The sequence below is a fragment of the Athene noctua genome, chromosome 3 (genome assembly GCF_965140245.1).
Source record: "Athene noctua chromosome 3, bAthNoc1.hap1.1, whole genome shotgun sequence".
Taxonomy (NCBI): Eukaryota; Metazoa; Chordata; class Aves; order Strigiformes; family Strigidae; genus Athene; species Athene noctua.
In genome coordinates, this window is record NC_134039.1 from 664,320 (window position 1) to 686,913 (window position 22,594).

Consider the following 22,594-nt stretch of genomic DNA (forward strand, 5'->3'; position numbering starts at 1 on the left):
CAGAGGAGAGAGCTCTGGATGACTGAAAGTAATGACTGAGGAAGGTTTCCATGTTGGTAATTTTAATTTCACACGTGGCAAGAGAAAATTGCTTTCATTACAAGACTCTGGTAATTCTAATTAACATTTTCCCGTAATCAAGAGCGAGCTGTATGTCTCTGCTGGTAGAAAACAGTGATTCGAAGAGCTTAAGTCCTGAAATTCCTAACAAAGAAACCACCAGACTGGAGGCAACACCTTGGGTCAGGTAGGCATGATGGACTAGAAAGCCCATGAGAACAGTTACTCCATGACTCCAAAAACCATAAGCCATAACACCCCCTTGCTGTTCTGCCGAATTTATGTCCTCAGTAGAAAAGGCTATAACCCTCAAGTCTGCAACATGTCACAGTGTTTTGCCAGTTACCAGGTCTAGCATAAAAGGACACCGCCAGCATAAAGATGAACCAATAACCAAATCCTATTTGATACAAAAGGGTCAGTCCATGGCTGAGCACTGGGGGTACAAACCAGTCACTCAGGTTATACATAATCGACATCAACCCCACTGACCCCAACAACGACACCGCACAACCAGCAATGGGTGGGGTAAATGGTGACATGCAGTCTCCCAGAGAAGGGACGGGAGACAACCGGGTCAACAAGCCAAACACATCAGACCAAGGAAGCCACACACTGAATCTCTGCACAGCCCGCGTTTACCAAAGCCAGACCTGAGTGGAGCCCAGTCCCAGGGAGGCGGGAGGTCCTTCCCCAACGGGGAACTCTGCACAGGGCATCCCCCTCACACACAGACACTGCCCCTCCTGCCAGGGGTCCCAGCTGTTACCCCTGCGTGGGACACCTGACCTTGGGTTACTCACTGCGGGACCCCTGGGGCTCCTTTACCCCATGGCTCTGTCTGCCAGGCCAGAGCACCCTGGGGGGAGCCTAAAGGGAAACTCACCCCCCTTGGGAAGGGCTGGGGGAATCACCCACATGTCAGCATTAATGTGGGGCTTGGGGTTAAACCCCAGCATTTCACACAGGGAGAGGCAGAAGGAAAAAGAAGGCTGCATACTCGCCCTGAGATACTTTCAGCCTTAAGAGCACACAGCCCCGTGCCATCATTTCGTCTAAGCTCTGGAATCCCAAGAATTTCCAGGTGGACCGGGATTTCTCCTGTGCTGACCAGATGAACCTGCACACAGAGAACGCATCTCAGCTGGGTGCTCTTGCCTTCTCTGCGGGGTGCAGCCCTGCTGTGGGAGCTTCCCGAGGGACGGGACGGACTCGGCAGCGCGGCAACAGAGCGGGCAGCTCTGCTGAGGGGTGCCCAACGCCTGCCCAATGCCCCCACAACCTGCACGCTTCTGCCAGGGGCAAGAGCAGATGCAAGGGTGGTGCTTGGGAGGGCCGGTCCGCCCTGGACCCCTGGGGAGCACGTTCAGCTCACACCCAGCTCTGCTCGGCAAGGGCCAGGCCTGACACAGTCCGATACCTGCAGTGGTGATCTGGGGTGGTATCAGCTGTAACCAGGTGCCCTCCTGCCCTGAGGTGACCAGGGCAGGGGCGCTCCCAGAGGATCTGCTCCCTGACAAATGAAAGCCAAAGCGTGCGTCATGTCCAGGGTGAACAGCCTAATGCTTAGATAATTGTAAAAACATATGGCTGATTATTAAGCTGAGATGACTCAAGATACGTAAAGTTGGGTACCACTTTAGGTCCCAATGGGTACATTTAATGTAAGAAGGATCAGCTCTGAAGTTGTAAATATCTCTATTTGATATAACATATGCTAAAATGTTTGCCTTTGCTGCAAATACAGTAAGTAATGACCATAAGCTTAAATTGTGTTATTTTTTAAAAATATGATGCCAGCAGCTCATTAAAATCCATTGTAAGTATGGGGTTAACAATCTGAAGTCAAACCAGCTTTGACCAGGAGAGGATAAACAAGTTACGTTGGCTGATGTTCCCAGGTGCCTTCAGGAGGCACAAGAGTGGATGGAGACCCGAGCAGCACGCAGAGAGCAGCGCTGCCGTGGCACGGACGTGCCCACAGCAGGACTTGTGCTGGTGATGCCCCAGCCCGAGCCAGCCCTGGCCGCCTGCTGCAGTGCCCGAGAGCCTGGGAGTCAAACTGACCCTGGAAGTGCGCTTCCCAAAGCAAGCCCATGCCAAGGGAAAACAAGATACACCATGCAGTGACGTTCTCTGTCAGAAGCCAACCCAAACTGCAGGTTCCACAGCTCTCATCTCTAGGGATTGCTGGGATTAGCAGACACACCCTTAGCACACTCGGCTCTCCCGGCAGGGAGCTGGTGCTCACTGGAAGTGGCTGGAAGGCTACTGAAAATGGGAGAGAGCCATCTGCAGAAGTCAAATGATTGCTGCCACAACAAGGGAAGATACAGAACTAGTGAAAATACCACCTTCATTGCTGGTTATGTGCCATGAACAGACAGGCCAGAGCCCTCGGGAAAACAGGGATGGAGTGTACTACAGGCACACATGTAACATCTGCCAGCCGGGCAAAGCCGGTCCTTGGTGTGATGGCCCAGGTGACTTGAAGCGCTTCCTCGACTACAGAAACAATCTAGGCAGAGGCAAACTTCAGCAGTAACGATGTCCACGACATTTCCAATGCACTTTACAGTTTACACAAGCACTTCAGTTGACAATAAAATAATTTGTAGGGATCTTGGGAGGCAGCCTCAAGGGAAGGGAAAAGAATTACAGTCCTGTATCTGAGGTGGGCTGCAAAAGCCTTACTGATGACCCAAGAAGTCAGTGTCCAGTGGCAAAGCTGTCCTGACACACGATGTGTTGAACACATCTTGGGAAAGAGTGAATTCCAGAGTAGAGTTTGGGTTTCTGAAGACACTTGTAGAGAAGGTGCTACTGCCATTTGCAGCATCACCCTGGCCTTAAACGTGCAAGGGAATTTACTGCACTTCTTCAAGATGGGTTCAATGTCTTCTTGCTCTTTGATGTACTGAAAAGAACTTTGCAAAACTCTGAGACAAGAAACAACCAACCTTCTACCTTCCAGGGTCAGAGGAAGAACATTTTATTGCCTAAGTGAGTTCTTACAACATCTGGAAAGAATGGAAAAGGTCGACTGAAGATAAGGGAGAGAAACGTAGCCCTTGCAGTTGTTCTGAAGTCACTTGGGTTCAAGCCCATATGAACCTGATCCACCTGACTACTAAAGAATATGGGGAGGGAAATGAAACATGGTGAGAAATGGGTCAGGCCCACCTCTTCAAAAATAAGATCTAAGAAATGTCCTGGATAGAACATTGTGTTTGCGTCACTAAAACACCTTAAGGATTCACACAGCCTAGTAAGGCCTGTGGTGACAATGTGCCAAGTGACTGCATTTTGAAAGACAATCTAAAAAATACATAATAACATTTCTTGGCTCTAAGAGTTGATGTAAAAAGTAGCCAAAGAACAAAGCATTACCTCTGATTAGGAGATGAGGACTTTCTGAGTCTTAAGAGCAGACAGTTCTGCAGTTCTGCTTCCTCAAAGAGGAAGTTCCCAGCTGCCTGTCACATCTTTGTGAGCAGCTGACTTACTCGTAATGAGGCAGCCCAACGGCATGACCAATGCTGTGCAATCTATTTTTGTGTCCGTGGGATCAAGTTCTATGTAAAAACCCCGATCATTGCTCTAAAAGAACCCTGTAGCCTTTTCAAGTGAAAGAGAGCACCCAAGACTAGAGTAATACTGACAGTGAGACTCGATGATTTCCAATATACAGAACGATGAAGCACTAGGCCAGTGGATGCCTCATCTTTACAGCTGTAGACTCTGGGGCCACGGGACAGGAATTCTGTCCAGGGCTGCAACAGCAAAAGGAGATTTGGAAACTGGATACATCAATAAAAGCAACTTCCACTGCTGAAGGTGTGACACCGGACAAAATATGTTGAGGGTATGTGTATTAGTAGGATTGAGCGGAAATTTGGCACTTCTGAAGTTGTGTGCCCACCCCAGAACGGCTTTCATCCAGGTAGGCAGGGCATGATACACTGTGTTTCAAACTGATGCTGCATCTAGACTGAACTATTTGTAATAATTAAATGCATTAGCACACTGCTCTAATGAGGCAGGGCAGTCTCATGCTACGATGCTATGACAGGAAAAACAGTCCTGGCAGATAAGTTCTTGAGGAGAAGAAGGGAAGGGAAAATGAGGAGGTTTCTGTGACTGCTCCTAAGAAACACACTGAAAATATTTTCAGAAAAAATTGTGTTGTACCCTACAAAACAGAGATTTGAACCTAATTTTAAGAGCTGAAGGCAGTGCTCAACGAACTGCAAGATAAACTATACCAGATGTTTAAGGAGACCTGAAGACACTGGTTGTGCCCTACGGACCTGTAGTAAGTGCGAGGTGCCCTGCAGCAAGGTGGCGGTGAACAGAGGAGGGTGGGGCGTGTGCACTCCTGCAGGTGACTGGGCACCTGCCCTCCTGACCCACAGAACGTGCCTGGCTCAGCGGCCGGCCCGCAGCGGCCACCGCAGAGCTCCGGCAGAGCCTCCCCCGGAGCCCAGCTGGGGCGCAGTAAGGCTGAGCTCCGGCCCATCCCCAGCAGCACTGCCCGGGGAGGGGAGGACAACGCACACGAGCTGTACGAGCATGCACTGAGCAGGGAGAGGTTACTCAGTGCCACCTCTTCAACGAGAGCAGCCTTTACTCTGAGTCAGAGTGTTTTTCTCTGAACAGGGGAGATAAAGGATGGCTGGAAGCCCCCAGGGTCTTTCCAAACATTATGAAGACTCAGATGAAAATTCCTAGAAACCACCAGATGGCTCTAAAAGGAAGGTTCCTTGGAGATCATCAAAGACGGGTTTCTTGTCTGCCTCACAAGATCTAGATGAAAATGCATCTAACAGGAAGGAAGGAAGGAAGCATATTTACCTACTTTTCTCTGTTTAAGATTTAGCCACAAGTCCCAGGACACGGGCCCCTGTCAGAGTCAGCCAGAGCTACAGAGGGGCCAGTCTTGCTGTAGCAAAATGTCTGCCACATCTGGCAGCAGTCCCTTCTCCTGAAGGGATCTCATGCAAACATATTCTTAGCCTTGGCTGATATTAAGGGTGATAAAGACCATAGTCATTGTAATGACAAGGGACTAGAAACTATGGTCTCAGGGCTTGCAATTGAAAGCATCTTTCATCAGACTACTAAAATTACATAAAGTCATCTACTTCTCTACTCTCCCAAGACTGCCTGCGGGAGGGTCAAAAATCACAGTCCATTTACAGAAGCTGGTAACAAAGTTTCTTGAGGAGCCTTCCAGTACTTTCTAAAACAGCTGCTTAGGAAGCATCTGAAGACACATGGAATTTCATGGAAATGCCATTATACTTTTGAAATGTAGTAAGACGCCATTAAAAAAAAATAAATTGTGGATTTTCTGAGCATCAGAAGTCAGTAGAAATAAACAAGTAGAAAATTCCCTAAGTAATAAGCCACCCACTCAGATCTCACTAATTAAATTTCTTTTCAGCTCTAGTTAATGTTTTTCTAAGGAACCAGTCATTCAAACACAGCATGTCCTCTCAACTCTCAGCTTGTCTGGTACCTGCTAATACAGGAGCTACTGAAGAGTTAAACAATGTCTTTTGCAAACCAGATTCTTAACTCTCTCCCTAAACCTGTTTCTAGAGTCTGTGTTCAGCTTGGAGCTTGCAGACCGGTGTAACTAAGAAGCTAGTTGCTAATCGTTGCTGCTGGACTTCTGTAAGCAGTGTGAGCTCATTTTCAGGTTGGATAATTACTGCTGTCAGAGGGGGAGGCAGTGCACTCTGTTCCTCCATCCCTCTAAACCACATTGCACAGACTGTCAGTGGCTGGGCAAACTCACCATCAGACCTGGAGGACTGGATTTTCCAGTGGTCTAGAGGACCTCTGTACATTTTTGTTCTGACTTCCTGTGAGACTATGGGTCTCAGTGAAATTACAGCTAAGAGTGTTAATAGCACCTTTAGAGAGCAAGGTGAGCTGCCTCATAGCTTTCGTTAGCATGAATTAATTTAAACAGTGCATCATTAAACAACAAATTGATACGGGTCACTGGCTAGGTCTGCAAACTAACTGCAAATTAACAATCATAGATAATCTACAAATAAAGGAACATATGCCCAGGTTTTCACAGGAGGGAAAATATTCTCCCTCAACATTACCACCTCATGCCGTTCCAGAGCTGCAGCCCCACGGCGTTTCTGACGCAGGGGCTGCGCGCCGGCCTGCGGTTCAGCGGATGGTTTGTCACGGGAGGTGAGATACAAGCGATATGGAAACTTTATAGATGTTATCCCCTGCTGCAACTATTAGCCCAGAAATCAAGTAAACATCCCAGGTGAGGCTCCCAAGCTCCTAGAGGGGGTCCTGCCAGGCAGGCGTGGATGCTGACAGCCAGAGCTGAGCTCGCCCAGGGCCAGCAGGGCAGAGTCTGCAACGGACTCGGGGCTTTAAGAAAGGGAACAGCACCAGGAAGGAAAAGAGCAGAATCCTGTCTTGCCAGAATCGCTTCCGTGGGTGAAGATCCCCTGTCCTGTAGACAGTTCGCTGGCTACACCTCACCAATGCTCGCTACGTTTAACACCTAGTGGAAGTAATTGTATGTGGTGAGTAGGGCACCAGAACGGAAACCAGAGTAATAAACCACCTGAAAACCTCCAGCCCACTGGTGTCACTCAGCAGTCTGTGCTACCCCGTGCCTCTGTCACATGAAAAGAGTCTGGCAGAGGTCCAGCCACTCTACCCGTTCTATTTCCAAAGGGTCATTCCCACTAATGGCCATAAATGTAACATGAAGAAGACGAGCACAAGGGTGTGCAGTGGGTTAACTGAGAGCAGAAGCTAAAGAATTATCCTCATTGTTCAATGCACTTCCTCATCCCTTCCACCCTCAGGCTCCAACAGCACAGAGAAACAAGCCAGCTTCAGGCTTGAAAGAAGAACGTACAGAAACTCACTAGTCACTAGGGAAAAATCTTTCAGTGGTTACTAAAAGGCTAGCTGCACAAAGGAAATAAATGAATTTCCAGTCATAATATTTACATTTCAGTCAAAGCAGTGCAAATATTAAGTATGCAAATGCAGTTGCTCATTTAACGCCACACATGTAATAGTACATTGTTTCATATCATCACCCCCTTTTAAGTCAATAAGCAGGTCTGCAACATGAGATTTCTCAGGAATCCTACAGCAACACATACACACAAACACACACAAATCACATGTAAGAAGTAGCTTGCATAAGGTAAGTAAGGTTAATGGCAAAAGCTTCTTTCTGTGCAGAAGAAACTGAACATTAAAGCTGCAGCATTAGGAAAAAAAAGTTTAAAAACAAGAAATGAAGTTGTACAACAGATGAGAACTTAACAAAATCGGTGACCTTTCCATACAGATGAAGTCAGGTTAAAAAAAACCAAACCAAACCAAAACCAAAAGGACCAAATGAGACCAAAAGAGAACCTCCCCCCCACACACATACAGACAAAAGTGAGAGCACAACAAAGGAAGTGGAAGAAAAGTGTTACCCATAAGTAGCCGCCGTTTCACCCGCTTGTCCACATCAGCTACTGACGTGGCATTGTACTCAGAACTCTCAATTGCAGCCTCATCCTTCTCTAAAACACAAGTAAGGGACAAACATGGAGCAGTTGGTTAATCACAAGCCCAATTTTCCACTGCCTAAGACAGTTTCTTGGCATGGCACAGCCAAAGCCAAGAAGCAAGGCATGAAAGCACTAAATCCCCGTTAGAGAGTTAATTCCCTTTGAGACCCCAGGACAAAATTAACGGGTGTTTAGGAAAAGGAGGAAGAAAGAGGGGGAGGAGAAAGAATGGTCAACTATGAAGTAATTAACTACATATGGGAAGCTGGATTCCTACTGAAGAACAAGACAGCTACCAGGAGTGCCCCAGAGAGGTGTTAATGGTGAAAATTAAAATTCAGGGATGCTAGTTAAACAAACTACCAAAGACAAACTGTCAAGGGCTTCGGGCTAGTGGGGGCACCGGGATCTGAAGGTGGCAGGCAGAAGACCGAGACAGACAGAGCGAGCTGGAAGAGTCCGGTGATGGATGGGCATGGACGCACCACAGTCTCGTACAGACTGACACATCGTGAGGAGAAACCAAACGACAGCATGCAAATTAAACAAAAACAACAACAAAAATAAACAAACAACAAACCAAACAAACACAAAAAAAGATCAATTTGGGCAGTGCTGGTTGCCTGCTTGTCTATGAAACACTACTAGCTAAACATTCAATGCTAGGAAAGATGTTGCAAGAACAGGGTTTAGTAACTTTATAAGCATGCAGTAAGCAAGATGATGTCAGCAAAGGTCATTGTACGAGGTAGTCTGATACCCTACATGTAAGAGTTCCATACAGCGCAATGAGGACTTTAGTTTGGTTATGCTTCATTAGAAATACACAGAAACAGTCACAAGTGTGGGAAGAGATGATCAGTAAGGGAAATAAAATAAAGATTTCTGATACTGGAGAGCAATGGAGAAGCAGCAGCTGGGTAAATAAAATGATTTATACAGAGAGAGGAATGCTTATTAGGAAAACAAAAAACAAGATGCAAGTGGGGACTTTCACATGCAGCAAACAAAAAAATAAAAGGGTAAGTCAAGCAAACGAAGACAAAATATGTTAGACGAAGGGTCAACAAGTATTTATCTGGCATTGCAGAAGTTTGCATTCTTGCAGTGATGCCTGGAATATACACACCACTGAAGACAGCAAACACTGGAATCACTGAAGTGAGGAGGAGGAGGAGGCTGGCAGGTTTTGTTTGTGGCAACACTACATGGTTGAGTGGTAACAAGAAGTTGTTTTGTTTTGTTTTTAACAAGTTCTAGATGGGATCAGGCTGCAATAGAGGCTTTTGTTTGAGTTTTTTTTTTTTTTTTTTATTTTGCTCTGTAAATAATTAATGAACGTCAGTTATCAGACAAGACAGGCAATCAGGAACCATCACCAGAAAGCAGGAATAAAAATGTAAAAAATAAATTAAAAAATGTGAAAGTATTCTAAGAGAAAGAACTACTTAGAGGGAAGAAAATCAGCACAGGCAGTAATATGTGACTTACATCACAAGACCAAGGAATGTAACATGGAGTTGTATGTATCACATTACAAAAATGGAAAAAAAAAGCAAAAAACAGGTGCAGTCTACACAGCTTTTAAAATCATTTTTACATGCTGGACAAAAACCCCATCAATCCAAGGATATTAGCGAACACTAATAAATAGAAGATCAATTCTCTGTCCAATAAACCCTGCTCTCAAGGCCCTCGCTCTTGCAGATCCTCTGCATCTGGCAGTGCCGCAGGCTTGGGGAGGGTTATGCCAAGAGCGGGACTGTACGACGGGGCCGTAGGACGGGGCCCTCCCTCCACGTTAATCTGGAGTAGAGCGAGCCCCGGGGGTGAGCACGCGGCAGAGCCAGAGGGCAGCGCTGGAGGGCAGAGCCCAAGGGCAGAGCCCGAGGACAGAGCAGGAGGGCAGAGCTGGAGGGCAGAGCTGGAGGGTAGAGCCCAAGGGCAGAGCTAGAGGGCAGAGCAGGAGGGCAGAGCCCGAGGGTAGAGCCCAAGGACAGAGCAGGAGGGCAGAGCAGGAGGGTAGAGCCCAAGGGCAGAGTTAGAGGGCAGAGCAGGAGGGCAGAGCCCGAGGGTAGAGCCCAAGGACAGAGCAGGAGGGCAGAGCTGGAGGGTAGAGCCCAAGGGCAGTGCTAGAGGGCAGAGCAGGAGGGCAGAGCCCAAGGGTAGAGCTAGAGGGCAGAGCAGGAGGGCAGAGCCGGAGGGTAGAGCTGGAGGGCAGTGCTGGAGGGCAGAGCTGGAGGGCAGAGCCAGAGGGCAGAGCTGGAGGGCAGAGCCCAAGGGCAGAGCTGGAGGGCAGAGCTGGAGGGCAGAGCCCAAGGGCAGAGCTGGAGGGCAGAGCCAGAGGGCAGAGCTGGAGGGCAGAGCCCAAGGGCAGAGCTGGAGGGCAGAGCCCAAGGGCAGAGCTGGAGGGTAGAGCCAGAGGGCAGAGCTGGAGGGCAGAGCTGGAGGGCAGAGCCCAAGGGCAGAGCTGGAGGGCAGAGCCAGAGGGCAGAGCTGGAGGGCAGAGCTGGAGGGCAGAGCTGGAGGGCTGAGCCGGAGGGCTGAGCTGGAGGGCAGTGCTGGAGGGCAGAGCCGGAGGGCAGAGCCCAAGGGCAGAGCTGGAGGGCAGAGCTGGAGGGCAGAGCTGGAGGGCTGAGCCGGAGGGCTGAGCTGGAGGGCTGAGCCGGAGGGCTGAGCTGGAGGGCAGCGTGCCCGGCCCGCGGAGCTGCCCCGGCCAGCCCAGCCCTCACCCGCACGCGCCTGGCCGAGTCCAAGGCTTGGCAGGGAGCTCTGGGCCACGGCTCTGCCCAAGGGGTGGCCACGGAGAACTGACAGGGCTCTGTGGCCCTCAAGTGCTCGGCCTTGCAGTGTCGACAGAGGAGAGAAAAGGTGACAAAGATGTGTCCGTGCTTTTTTAGCGGCAGGAGATGACTAGGAATTTGTAACAATTTGAAATTAAACAACCAAAAAAAGCCAACAATGCTAGTGAAAACCATTATGGATTTTAGGTTCTGATCTGTGAGTAAGAAATTCCAAATTTTAACTTGCAAAAATATTTTTTTTTATTTAGAAAAAAAAAAAAGCAGAGTGGAAAGAAATGGTGTTAAGTAAACAATGTATTTTATAATCATAAATGTTTGGACAGCATCTCCCAAGATGCTCCATCTCTTGAACGGCTTTTCCCTACGGACAAGCTGAGTGAAAGCTTATTCACTGCAAGTGCTGTAATTTTTAGAATCACAAAACATACAACAGGGAAGAAAGCACCTCATGATGATTAATTTTCCCCGATAAGAGCTTAGAAAAGAGGATTATTTTCCTCACCTCGCTCACGCAAGGAAGTCTTGGCTCATGAAAGTGAATGAAAGAGCTGAACTTTCTTTCACACTTACAAATGTTCTACAGCTTTTTACTTCAAAAATTATTAGCACTATGAAAAGAAATAAAAGTTGCAAAGGAGTAACGCAGGGATACTTCTTTAACAAACGTTTTGACAGAACACACACAAATGCCTCTCTCTATGGAGCAGGACCTGCCGGCGCACGCTCCTCCCGGCAGCCCTGCGGATCCCCTGGGAGACACACACACACACACACACACACACCACACACACACCACACACAGATGTGCACAGAGGTATTCTAGCAGGAATATGAAACAAAACGCGCTGCAGAGAAGTACTTACCAATGCAGGTTCGGCCATCTGAATGTAGGGCATACTTCTGATGACAACCACACACAGGACCAGAATCTGTGTCATCACAGGTGTGTTGGCAGCCTCCATTCCCATAGTTACAGGTTACTAGTTAAGCCCCAAATGAATGTGTATATATGTATATATAAATAAAATGACAATGAAACCAATTAGTCTTTTCAACGAAAGCAATTAGGCCTTTCAGAATTCAGAAGAGCAGTAACAAACCAAGACATATGGCAACATCACATTTATATTTGCAGTTATTTGCGTTTCTTATTCCTTCTGACCCCCCTTATCTTTGCCACGCTCCTGTCTCTCGCCCTCCTCTCAATCCATGCAGTGAAGAAAAAAAGAGAAAGAAAAAAGGAAGGTTTTTCCTCATCTTATTTGTATCTGTAATTTCAGGAGGAGGGGTTAGCCAATTCCATCTCTTCCTAAAGGCCACCTGTGCTGTACGTGGCATGAAGCAATGCCCAGTCTACTAACACAGATGTATAATTCCAAGTCTACAGGCAGCATTTCTCTTTTCCTTCCCCTTCATTCTCTAAGTGGAGGAAGCAGAGACCAAACAGCAAGAATAGAACCATCTGAATCTTGAAATCTATTATTTCAAGCACTGGTTCTCCTAGAGTAGAAGAATGTTTACAGATAAAACAGGAAACATGTTGTTTTTTTCTTTTCTTCTCTAAACACAAAATACAGGGTTGTTATGGCCCTGCAGCCTGACGGCCTCAGCTAGGAAGGAAAGAGCAGAGATGTCACTGGCACTTCCAAGCACATGGTGCCAAAGGGCTTTTAGCAGTTAACTTGCCCTGCAGTGGAAAAATACTACACCTTAAAGCAATCATTTTTTATGGCAGGTAGAGTTTTGAAGTGTACATCAGTTAACAGATCAGATTAACTTTCCTTTGTTACATGATGGATTTAATTTCTGACTCTGAAGGCAAACCAGTTTTTCCATATTAAGCTGGCTGGTGCCATTACCAACACCTCTCCTCTGCCCCTGCTCCGTTTCATCCCTTGCAGTCACAGAGCTCGATGCTGAATAACACAATTCTGATTTGACTGAGTTCTGAATTCAATTTACTGTCTTTATATACAGGTCATTTGGACTAAGGTCTTCATTAGTGTATATATATACTGGCAGATACAGGGCAAATCCAATGTATCATTATTCAGTTAGATCATACTCATCATTTCACAGGGCTTCAATGTGTTCAAATATAGTAATTTAAATACTGACTCCTACTAACCAGAAGGAACTTCCTTACATTGGTCTTCGCAGAATTTTCTTTTTAGATAACAAAGTTTATAAATGAACCAAGGTAGAAAATCGCAACATAGAGTAAAACCAAGACAATGGCTAAGAGGATTTAAAAACCATGATCTAAATTTAAACTGAGGTTCTATCAAATCCAACAGGACTAAGCTGATGTAACTGCCCGCCGACCTCAGTGCCTCTGCTTTAACACTAGCTGCTTAAAATGGAGTAGACTGGAGTTTTCAGTCACAGTAACCAGAATGGAAATATCCCAGTGCTGAGCACTCATGGCTCTCCCACCAGTCACTTCAGTATTTCGCTTAAAACGGAACAATTCTGAGAAAAGCAACTGAGGGAGACCCACCACAGCATACCCAACAGAATGCCCACCCAAACCTCCTGCCAGAGGGAACTGCAAGTTTACATCTGCAGTCCCTGGAGTGTGGCACAGGGCCCCGCAGGAACTGCCCGTCCCTGCGTGCGCAGTCAGCACGGAGCAGAGGCTGCTACGGGCACGAGCATCCCGGGTCCTTCACGTGGATACTCTGAGTAAAATCCCTCTGTGTTCAGAGGAACTGAGGGAATAGACACACGGCCCGTGGGTAAGAACTACCCCCCGAGAAGAGGGATTCCCACCTCTCCTCCCAGGAATATTGCTGATTTATCCAACCGGAAAGAATGTCAGTGAGGGTGATGGAGAGCAGCCTGATCCATGTCCCGTTTTTGGAGCTTGAGTTTGGGCACTAGACTGGAAAATGGCAATTGTGGTTCAGTCCCACCAGACTGAGGAGGGAACTGAACTCACATACCCCAAGTCATAAGAATCCTAAACTTCCTAGGATTACATTTAAAAAGCCCCCTAAGCAACAACCATCCCCAGGCGCTCTTTTTCCATCTCCAGTTTTATAACTTAGCTATGGATTTATTTTTGTGAAAAAATACATGAAGGAAACCATTCTGCTTTGAATCAAATGGCAGCAACATTTCATTTCCTTCAATACACCACAACATTTTAGCTTTTATTTTTGATACAAAACTAATTAAATTTGACCTTAATTCTCCATTCTTAAACCTCCCGCCTTTCCAATGCAGTCATGCTTACAAATCACTTCCTTGCTCAACACTACTCCTGCCCTCATCCACCTCTCTTCTTTTTGCCCCTTCTTTGATTTTGCAATGTCTGGGGTTAATCTTTTCCTTGTGGCTCCCTCTGCCACATTAGATACGCCGCAGTGACTTGGCTCACCTGGAGGAGGCTGAGCCGGAGGCTGCAGCCGGGCTGTGAGCTCTCGGCCGGGCCGGGACCAGGGGGGCACCGGGGCTACAGACGGCGGCTGCTTCCCACCCCCCAGAGCTGGGGCAGCTGCAGGGCGAGTCGGGGAAGGGGATGTCTGTCTGTCTGTCTGCCTACCCTCCCTCCCTCCCCTTGACCCCTCACGCCACTCCCTGGGGGTTCATTCAGTGTTTCTATCCCTGCGGGACCGCAGTGCCATCAGGAATTAACTTAAAGGTGTTGTTTAGGCCAGATGTTTAAATACATTACGAGTCAACAGTATTTTTACTGAACATTTTAAGGTGCAATCAGCAACAAAGTGTGTATTTTAAACAACTTGACCGCAGTGGTTATTTCTGGCGTTCCTTGTTGAAAGCCTCTGCTGGCAGAGGGAAAAATACCCCAACGTGGTTGCTCCAATCCACACAATATAGGGGACTTTTCCTTATTATATTTGTCTAGGAAAAATCGCCCTGGACAGATGGGTTTATAGCAAATCCTGCAGAATCACACAATTCTCTTATAGTTTCTCTCCATACTAGAGTTACTGGTTCCTGTTCCATCCAGTCAATGAAATACATGTTCCTTTCCCTGTCTCTTACAAATTTTAGTAAATCACCTTTTTGAAAGATTTTAATTTCTGTCTAGACTACAATTTATTTATTTATTTTAAACTGGAGCTTGACACTCTGCAGGGAAAACTGGTACAAAATCCAGTTGTAATATACGTAATTCCAATTTTCTTCCAGCCTTAGTTCTGTGGCAGAGACAATGTGAATTTTCTTTTGCTTAGAGGAAGAAAATCAAAATTATTTAAAAGCAAAGGGACATCCACATCTACTCCATTTTTTGTCAGAAAGCATTAAAGCAAAATTAATAAGAAATCTTAAAGTGTTCTTTTAAAAACGATTTCTAATAGATTTGGACTGTAGAGCTGTGCAAAGGCCTGTGTGCTCATTCAGAGCCTGGGACATTCATCAGAGGCAAACAAAAAGGTAAATTCTGACAGACAGATCACCTTTGAATATTGTAACTTGTTACAAGGAGATGGAAAATATTAAGTATTTTTTTTGCCAAAGGAGAAAATACACATATCTGTGAGCACTCAGATATACTTATCCCCACGCAGGAGGTTTCAAAGCAGAGTGACAGCATCGCACTGGGAGCGCTCCAGCACTCACCTATGTCCTGAGCACAGCCCAAGGCCCTTCCCTCCCCGGGGGAGCGATGCCCTGACCGGGACCCTGCGCGGTGACCGGGACCCTGTGCGGTGATGGGGGCCCTGCAAGGTGACGGGGACCCTGTGCGGTGACGGGGACCCTGAGCAGTGACGGGGGCCCTGCGTGGTGATGGGGACCGTGCACGGTGACGGGGACCCTGCGTGGTGACGGGGACCCTGTGCGGTGACGGGGACCCTAAGCAGTGACGGGGGCCCTGCGTGGTGATGGGGACCGTGCACGGTGACGGGGACCCTGCGCGGTGACGGGGACCCTAAGCAGTGACGGGGACCCTGCACGGTGACGGGGACCCTGCGCGGTGACGGGGACCCTGTGCGGTGACGGGGACCCTAAGCAGTGACGGGGGCCCTGTGTGGTGACGGGGACCCTGCGCGGTGACGGGGACCCTGCGCGGTGACGGGGACCCTAAGCAGTGACGGGGGCCCTGCGTGGTGACGGGGACCCTGCACGGTGACGGGGACCCCAAGCGGTGACGGGGACCCTAAGCAGTGACGGGGACCCTGCGTGGTGACGGGGACCCTGCGTGGTGACGGGGACCCTAAGCAGTGACGGGGGCCCTGCGTGGTGACGGGGACCCTGCACGGTGACGGGGACCCCAAGCGGTGACGGGGACCCTGCGCGGTGACGGGGACCCTGCGGAGCGGAGCACACGTGGCTCTGGCAGGTTCCGGAGGGTTCTCCCCACACCGCTGCCCAGGCAGGCTGCAGACCGAGCCCTTCCTTCGCTGCCCCCGCCCCGGCTCCTGAGACGGCCTGACCCCCCCGGGCCCCCCAGGCCCCACCGCCTGCGTGGGCTGGGGCTGCCGGCCGAGCTCAGCGCTCCTCAGACCCAGCTCTGCAGGGAGGTCACAGCCTCCCCCCCTGCCCACACAGGGACTGTCCTGAAAGGACATTTTGATGAGGACAGACAAGCAGCAACTGTCTGGAAGAGGACTGATATCTTGGAGAACAAAAGGGATTTTCACGTACTTATCCCACTAAATAACGATACTGATGTTCCGTGCTAAAACCTCCAGAAGACAGAAAATACCAGAACTCAGCCTCACTCTACAGACTAAATCCTGCTTTCAGTGCATCTCTGAGCTTTCACACTGTCCCTGCCCTGGTCTCTCCCCTCTGACAGGCCCACGACTAGGAGTATTTGAAAATGGGTGGCCAAATATTAGACCTAGCATTTAGTACCCACTAACCCAAAAAATCCCTAAGACAACAACGTCCTGATCTTGTCCGCATGTGGACTGAAATATATACTATGGCTCTGATGCCACCAAATTTGCAACAAGACAGATCTTTTGGTTTTGCAGCATGGCTTTCTGTGACACTCAAACCAGCACACTGAGATTTCAGATAAACAGAAAATGGTGCTGCTTTTTAACTAAACAGGCCACTGAATATATAAATTATATAACTATATGGGCATCTCTTTCTATGTGGCAAAGCTGGGCAGGCAACATTGCTTGCATTATTTATTCTAGCATGGCCTTACATTTTTAACATTCTGGAGATCTTTGCACTGACAGCGAATAGCTGCATGAGAACACTGTCAGCAGGGGCTGAAAAGCTCCCACTTGGCATCTTACTGTAAACAGACTGGACGGGATTTTAGAATTACTTAGCACTAGCCCTCCTGCTCACTTCAGTCATTATTATCAGAAGGGACAGATAGAAATAGCTGCAGTTAAGGTTATCCAGCATTTTTCATTAAAGGACTCAGTTTTCACTTGTTTATAACTCCAGCAGAATTATTTCCTTTAGGCTGCAACTTGCAGGTATGTGTATCTACTTTAGGTTTCCTCTCACTTTCTCACGTTCCAGCTAATAGTGAGATTACCAAAAAATGTCTTGGTTTGTTCATGTTAGATGAAAAAACCTTCAGTTTATTAAAAATTACTAATGCAATCATGCTCAGGAGCAGGATCTTAAAATCCATCAGGGATGCAGATGTAGAAAGAGGAGGTCACTTCCCACATTTTTCCACTATAATCTGGAACCAAATTCACTATTCCTGAATCTCTTCTTTCTGCTGCCAGCAAGTATCTATGAAAACCACTGACAAAGCATATTCTTCTTCTAATGGCCTGTGTACACAGAAAACGGTAGTTTCCTGCTGCTTTGGGTCTAAAGGACTCAGCTCTTCGGAGCAATTATGACCGGCTCTGTACGACTGCTTGCTGTACTTCTAGATGACCTCCTGAGGTCCCCCCCAGCCTCAGTGCCTGTGTTTTCCTAGCATGGGGGCAAGATTATTTTTTTTTTTGTAACTGAGAAACTGTATGTTTAAAATTTACACTAAGAAACCACTGAAGTTGCAATATTAAGCACTCAAAACCCAACAAAATACCAGACTTCTGATACACAGACTTATTGTATCGCGATAACGATCCTTAATGACAACTGCAGAAAACACTCCTGTCTTATTCCACGCACAGGGGAGCTGGGGGGTCAGGTCTGTGGAGACAGCTGGAGAACCTTGTCTCATCTGCTGCAGAAGGAGCAGTAAATCAGAAACAGACTGTCAAGAAAGGACGGTCTTGTTCAGTGAACAGAGCCCTAAAACCCCCTAACCTGCCCTGCCATGGAATTGCTCCGGGGACTTGGCACGTCACTTGACTCCCATCTATTGCAGTCACAAATACTATACTCCCTTCTCCGTGGCTTTTGCAACCACAGCTGGAGTCACTGGGAGCTCGGCTTTGATCGTCCTGAAGTGCTATAAACGCTGTGCTGGGTTCTGGGTGGTTCTTGTTAATCATCTATCACTACTAAATGGCTCTGACATTAACATCTTTATATTCACTTCCCATTTGTAAGACAGGCAAACCAGTACTTTTGAACTTGACAAGAGTGTTCTGAAAATACAGTACCAATGCCTACAAAGCACTCTGACATTACAGTAATGAGTATCACGGGGAAACCCATGAGGAAATTAAAAATTTTAAGTTCACAATAGGGTTTAAATACTGTGCAGCAGGCAAGGCATGACACTGAGTTCTGGAGAGGAAGTTACTGAACAAAAGCCTGTTTAGTGAGCACTGCCCACGGCGCCCACTGAATGAAGCAAGACCCCACCGGTGACTGCCGTATTAGCATGCCATGACTTAACCAGGTGAGACACAACCATGTCATTAGGTGTAATGACAATCCCATAATGCAGGCAGAAAAAGCCTCCCCCCAATTTTTCATGCTCTCTAACTTATTTTAACACCTTTTTTAACTGAGGAACATGTCTATTACTAGTGGACTTGGGCCAATACATCTGGAAGCCTCTCCCAGTATTCTGGTTCAATTGCAAACTGGCTGATAAAAATTCCCTTAGTGAGGTCCTGGTTCTCTGCCACTTGGTAACATGAAAAACCAGAGAAGCAAGCACCGACAAACCCTGACAGGCAGAGTCTCCTGGAGGGACCGTGAGAAATCAGAATAATGGAGGGCTGCAGGGATATATATACTGGGGGTCCATCAGACCCTGGCAGTCCCTGCTGCACTGGGCTACGACCCCGTCTGGGCTGACCAGGGGCAAGTGTATTTTTTTCAGCTCTTCCACACAGCTGCACCCAGCACTTGCCAAGCTGCAGCTCAAGATTTAAGCCATTTCCACTGAAATGGTTAGCTGGGAAAAAGGCTTTTTTAAAATTCAAGATTTGATTTCATAACTGGACCTTTATAAATAGCCTGCTGTAATCTCACAATTATTGTCCCAGGCTATCTGGCTACAGCTTTATACTTCTTTGCATTTGGAAGGGCTAGAAGTATAGTTATTTTAAATAAGACTCTGCAGTATATTTGCAGAATGTGCTGTGGGTTTAGGGGTTGGTGTACTCTGCAGCAAGCGCTGCATCCTTGAAAAACTCACTGTCCCTACTTAAAGGTCTGTAAGCAAAAATTCATTACTACAACCCAAACACCACAGGGCACAGAATAAAATCAAGTTTTTCACTCTATTAAACCTTGAGGCATTTAGAATTGTTGTTCTAGAAAAGGCTTTAATCCTCCTGTCACCATCTCACTATGAAAAGGGTAATGTAGTTCCTAAGGAATGTACAAATGTGTGGAACAAATAATAAACAACATCAATAAACATCCTCTCTCACTTTGACAATGTAGCTGATGCTGCACTTCAATTAACAGCACGCAATGGTCACTTCTAACAAACACTGACAATTAAAATTACAATAAAGGTAATTTTTCTCTCTGCTTTTGCCTTTGGCCCCATGTAGCCTCTTAATGCTGAGGAGCGATCAGGCTGTACAATATCCTGTGGCATTTCTTGATTATATTCAAAGGTGATTCTTTTGACTTTGTACTTGGGAACTCATCTAAGCGTGTTTTACACAGTGGACATCTCAGGAAGAAAAAAGCTGAAGTGGAAGAAAGGCTTTCACAAAAATACTGGCCCTACGCAAAGCACAGAACATGTTTCATGTCATTTTGCTGCACTTCCTTTTTCTCGTCTCTCACAAAGCTACGGAGCAGGAAAGCAAGCTCTTGGAGTCCCTGAAGCCATCAGAAAGACTCCCATGCATTCTGGCAGCTTTCAGGTGACAGTGCCAGGTTACAGAGGGTCAATTATTTTAAACTGTACAGAACAATTTCCAATTTGGGGGGCTAATGGATATCTGTATCTTCAGCATCCCAGCTTCGAGAATGCATCACTCAGGGTTTTCCTTTGAAGAACAGTATATATAATAGAGCTGCACGTTTTCAAACTAATAACAAGGAAAGTAGACTGAGTGTAGTGGAATCAGGACTAAAGCAAATATTCTTATCCTTTAAAACCTTTTTTAGCACTCTTAATTTGATAGCTGTGCTGGGCTTATCATTAAATCCTTTAGTAGATTTATCATGCATCTATCACTGTGGGCTTTGAAAATACTGCAAGCCAGAATCCTCTGTGCTTTATTTGTTTTGCTTTGCAAGGAAAGCCTGGATTACAGTGACCCCTTGCTTTTCTGCACTCACAGGAAGGTAGAAAAGTTGTTGCCATTTTCCTAATAGAGTCACTGCCAACGTCCTGTTACTGAACCCCTCTTACCCATCCCCAAGCACACCTTCTACAGCAAAAACCACATTAGTAAAATTACAAATCACCTCTGGCCAAAACAAAGTTGATTTCTTGGCTTTTGGAAAATAACAACAATAAAGAAAATAAGACATTTTGGGGCATTTGAAATTTAATCTTCATCTACCTACATTTGCAGTCCTTCTGGTTTTTGGCAAGTTCAAAGCCAGGCCTACATTCACAGGCAACCCCACCTTTGGGTGTCTCCCGGCAGATGTGTGCACACCCGTGATCTTTGTTCATACAGTTCATACCCTCTGTAAAAAAAAAAAAAAAAAAAAGACAGAAAAATGGAAAATATTAGTACTGAAATAAAATTACAAAATAATTATACACGTCCAGTCCTCCAGTAATTTTAAATGCAATTTTTATTTTGCATCTGGCCTATGTGTCACAAGGCACAAGAACACGAGGTATACGATCACCAAAACTGGGTAACAAAGGGCAAACCTCCTCTGGGGCAAATACAACAGGTGCTGGAGTATGGAGTACTCCCATGGAGTATAGGGTGTCTGTGCTGCACGTAGAAACCAGGGCTTGTGACCCCTATTCCATATCCACATTCTAACCTGTCAGGAAAATATCATGGATCTAAAGGACACTCCAGGACATTGTCTGTCCCACAGCTGGTTGTCAGAGTTGAATATCTCACTGTTATTTTTTCCTTGCATAAATTTAATGGTTGTTACTGTCTGGTGCATTTTTATTTGCCTGTTAATGTGCTTTGTGTTTTTTAACACACAAAATCTACCAAAGGTTGTGTCTGAACATTTTTGCCTGGATGTCTTTCTTCAGTATTTGCTATTCATCTCAATTATCTGTCACCCACGCCCAGCACAGCCCACCTCCAACACACCTACCTCCGCCTTCCTCTCTGACTTTATCCAACAAAACATACCAGCTGTTCGACAACCACCCAAGCGCCATGGGCAGACTCCTGCGAATGTTTCTGCCCAGGAGCAGCAGGAACCAGCCCTCTGAAGCATGCCAGTGATCCAGATACCGACGTGCCTTATGCTCTTAGGGGCCTTCACTACCGACCTCATTCAAATCCCACACGTTCACAGAGATCTTGAACTCAGGCCTTGTGGGTCAGCATCCAGCATGCCTGGCCTGAAGGAGCCTAGCTAGATTTGCATTACAAAGCCTGCCCGGACTTCCCCCTGGGTATCTGACCTGGAAAGGAGAGACAAGCGCTCTGCGCAGAGGGATGGAGGGTTCAGAGCATCTCTCAGCCTACTGCCGTGAGGAGGGCAGGTACTGCCCCAGCACGGCCCCGCAGCTCGCCTCTCCCTCCCCAGCTCGGCCACTCCTCCTCTCCCAGGCTAATTTCTCACAACTCCAGTGCGAAATGTTCAGTCCACAGTGACATTGTAGTGTAAGGAAAGGTTTTTTCAGGGCTGCTGCACTTTCTGCTTCCCACGGTGAAAAGGATGACTGCCCCCCCTTTACATTCTGACAGAAAGTACAGGCACCCCCTGGCACCCCCAGGCTGCCCCTCGGCCGGGGCCGCTCTCACACGAGCAAATACCTGGAGCCAAGTGTCAAGGCTTTATCATGAATTTGAGCATCATTTTCTCTGCATACAAAATGGTTTTTAACTGAACACAAATCAGTCTATAAAATAGCGACTAAGAAACTCTGTGCACAGAATTGTGAGGGGGAAACGCTACAGAAAGTCGGTCAGAGTCCCTCAGGCCGACAGGAGGTGACGGCCTCAGAAGTTACGTGCATGGCTTGGCTTTACCTCAGCCAGGTTTGTATTAGCAGAGCAATGAAAGACACACACCACCATCTCTCCTCCATAAACTGTCAGGATCTGAAATCTCACTGTCTGTGAAAACCAGCATTACAGACAACAGATATATCTCTTTCTTCTGAATTCTCCTCTGTGTTGGCCTTAATGAGTCTAAAAACTTGCCAAAGCACAAAGTAAGTTACTCCCTGTAAACTGCAGCCTGGACAACAGATGCTACTAAAGACACAACACACACTATGTGCTGTACACCACGCCACTCGGCACATCCAAGTGAGGTAGAAGGTTTTGTCAGGCTGAACAGATATAAGAAACCTGGGAACGGGCTGATTGAAGGTTTTGAGGCATTTTATAATCTCTTTCTCTCCACTTCTCCCAACAAAGGATTTCAGACACAATGTGTTTGACAAACTGCATTCCTGCGCACTACACCATGTTCAGAAAAGGATCTGGGAAAGATAACACATGCCTGATTGAGTCACACTGCTGGGGCAATGAGGAGAGAGGAATTAGACAGATGAAAGAAGATTTAATGGCCCAGAAGTGTAATGAAGCGAGCGATTTTCAGTGTTTACTTACAGATAGTGACTATCTGCCATTGTTAAAATCACTTGAGAAGACAGAAACTGTGCACTGCTAAAAATATCGGGAGAAATCAAAGACCAGAATTATTGCATTTTGAAACAGAAGTGAAAGACAAAGCAGA

At 46.9% G+C, this 22,594-nt stretch overlaps 1 protein-coding gene across 2 annotated transcripts in view; it reads right to left on the minus strand.

Moving 5' to 3' along the window:
• SCUBE1 (signal peptide, CUB domain and EGF like domain containing 1) overlaps nt 1-22,594 on the minus strand; it is a 200,428-nt gene that overhangs the window by 79,325 nt on the left and 98,509 nt on the right. The window contains exons 5-7 of one of the 2 annotated variants that reach the window (XM_074901184.1): nt 20,264-20,389; nt 11,290-11,406; nt 7,545-7,634 (exon numbers count right to left, since the gene is read on the minus strand). In XM_074901184.1, coding sequence (XP_074757285.1) covers nt 7,545-7,634; nt 11,290-11,406; nt 20,264-20,389 — 333 coding nt within the window. The remainder of the gene's footprint in view (nt 1-7,544; nt 7,635-11,289; nt 11,407-20,263; nt 20,390-22,594) is intronic. The other variant, XM_074901185.1, reaches the window with a different exon arrangement.